The 2,774-nt window shown below is 29.0% G+C and overlaps 1 protein-coding gene across 1 annotated transcript in view; it reads left to right on the forward strand.

Annotated features, from left to right (window-relative positions):
• Positions 1-204: 204 nt before the first annotated feature.
• LOC106686068 (UDP-glycosyltransferase UGT5-like) overlaps positions 205-2,774 on the forward strand; it is a 6,531-nt gene continuing 3,961 nt past the window's right edge. The window contains exons 1-2 of the mRNA XM_067050204.1: positions 205-531; positions 612-800. Coding sequence (XP_066906305.1) covers positions 205-531; positions 612-800 — 516 coding nt within the window. The remainder of the gene's footprint in view (positions 532-611; positions 801-2,774) is intronic.

A 2,774-nucleotide genomic window follows, 5' to 3' on the forward strand; every position in this document is an offset into this window, starting at 1 on the left:
ATATCCACTTATTTTTCATACACTCTCTGTGAGAATAGGTGTTGGAGAGTTAGTATAGGTTCTGTTATAAGTTTCTCATACTTTACAATAAATAATCTAAATATCATTTTTTTTATTCTAGATCACCATCTAGCAAATAAGGTTACCAGTGGGCACAATATGTATACCTTCTATCCTGTTGGTTGGAACTTTTTTATGAGAATAATGGAAGTCGCATTTCAAGACCGCACTTTACAAGAAGTAATCAAATCAGAGAATTTAGATTATGATCTTGTGATAACAGAGCCTTTCTATGGCGTTGAACCACTAGTGGCACTTGGCCACAAACTTAGTGTTCCAGTTGTGGCCATACATCCCTTATCTTTTACTCCTTGGGGATCTTATTTGAGCGGAAATGAATTGTCTTTCCATTTAATGCCAAATATCCGCACAACCTACACAAATGAAATGACATTTTTTCAACGCCTTAATAATGTATTAGTCAACTTGATAGAATTTTCTATAGCATACTTCCATTATATCCCAAATAAGGTATGGAACATTATTTTTGAATCCCAAGATACATCTCATTGTTCTGTGATATATAAAAATATCTTATTTTATTTTTGTAGGAAAGACAAATGGAAAAGTATATGGTTTATCCTGGTAGTGAAAATCGACCACCCTTGCTTTCTATGTTAAGAAATGTTTCTTTGACATTACTCGACTACCATCCTTCAATTCTCTATGCAGAACCCCTGCAGCCAAATACAATTCCAGTTGGTGGACTGACCTTATCACATGTTGATGAATTACCAAAGGTATGAAAATCCTGTAATTACTAAATTCTTGTAAACAATACAAATTATAATGAAAGGAATATGGTCCGGGTGCGGTCAAAAAAACTCAAATAGTAGAAATATACTATTTTAATGAGCCAACGTTTCGCCCCACGTTGCAGGGCTTCTGACATACTGGAAGATTATTGATTGACCGTGTGTAAAGATGAATGACATACTGGAAGATTATTGATTGACCGTGTGTAAAGATGAGTGACATACTGGAAGATTATCTTATTCATCTTTACACACGGTCAATCAATAATCTTCCAATACAAATTATAGTTCCATAAAATATTGGCCAATTATATACATGAATATTAAAATTATAAAAGTATATGAGAGAAAGTACTTGAATGGTAGAATAAAAAGAAAAAGTAACAATGAGATAAAATAAATCAAGAGTTACGTGTTATATTCCTAACAATATAATTATAATTAAGGAAAACAACAACTCACATGTTACAAATATTTTTTATTTGATACTTTATTGATCTGGTATTACACCTGGTTCACCTTTGAAATTCTGTTTTTATTTCCTGGTTGATCCTACTACACCCATTTATGATGATTCTTCGGCAATTAGTTGTACACACTCATCCACTAAAACCTACATAACATTTAAAACTTTTTTCTTCCATTTATGATATAACTTAGACCTTGAGACTATTAACAAATTAAACTTTTGGAACCATTCGACCTTGGCCAAATATTATTCCTGCTCATTTTTCCCTTAATTTCCTGAGAGCATTTAATAATATAAATATTAAGTTTTAAAGTTAACTATTTTTAATTTTATTTATTTTTCTTTACTGAGCAGTATTTTTAAGTTTTGAGATGTACTCAGAGAAACTTTTAAAAAGCATTTTAAATAGTATAATAATTAGTGAACTTAAGAACTTGATATTTATATATATTAATTTTCTGATATTGTACTCAGAAAATTAATGAAAAAAAAAAAAAGGCTGTTATATTTCTATCTTTTGGGGGGAATCAATTAGCCTTTTTAATCATGAGAGATAGTTGACCGTGGATGACTTATACGAGGAGAAGATGGTTGGGGGGTGCGGTCAAAATAACTTATTTAATTGTGCCAACATCTTGGCCAGAATTTCTAGCCTTCATCGGGGCTAAGAACAGAACAAGATAACAACCAATGAATACAGAAAATAAAAAAGAAAGTATAAACAGAATGACATAAAGTAAATAATTGTACAGAATAGAAATAATAAAATTAAAGTGATGAAAGAATTGGAAAATAAAATGTTTTGTAGGTAATTGAACAAGTAGGTAAAATAATATAATTAAGGAAATAAAATACAAATTTGAAGTTATATAATGCAAAGATAGGAAAAAAAAGATAATAAAACATAAAACGAATCTGTAAAACTTTTTACTGTAAAGGTATATAAACTATCAAAATATAAATAAAATAGTAAGGATAAAGATAAATAAACAAAAATTATTGACTATAATTTTACTGGTACAACATCTGATACAACATGATGGACTGATACAACAGAAAAAATTAATAATATGCTAAAATAAATTAGCCTTTTAACTTCAATTCTTTATTTTATCAATTTCACATTAACAAAATAACTCTCTCCGTTCAGATGGTCCATCCATCTTCTGCCTCTAATTATAAAAATAGTTATGTTTGTTTTACGTTTAAAGTTTTGAAAAATAGTCAAATTTTTCATTCTCTTGACAATTTTCATACCTTTTTCATTGTCTGTACAGGTCATTTTCTTGTAATTTCTGATTGAGATTGTGTCATATATTTCTAAAAATAGTAACCATAACATAATTGATAACTTTATTTATAATCTTAATATTTTCTTGAGACTGGTAAATTTTTTTAAAATAAATAATTTAAATTCTATCCATTATAGTCTCAAAACCTTTTAATTCTCTTATAAGTCCGACGTTTCGGCCAATCCAGCCATCTTCAGG

This window comes from Halyomorpha halys, unplaced genomic scaffold (genome assembly GCF_000696795.3).
Source record: "Halyomorpha halys isolate HHAL.00 unplaced genomic scaffold, Hhal_1.1 Scaffold772.1, whole genome shotgun sequence".
Lineage (NCBI taxonomy): Eukaryota > Metazoa > Arthropoda > Insecta > Hemiptera > Pentatomidae > Halyomorpha > Halyomorpha halys.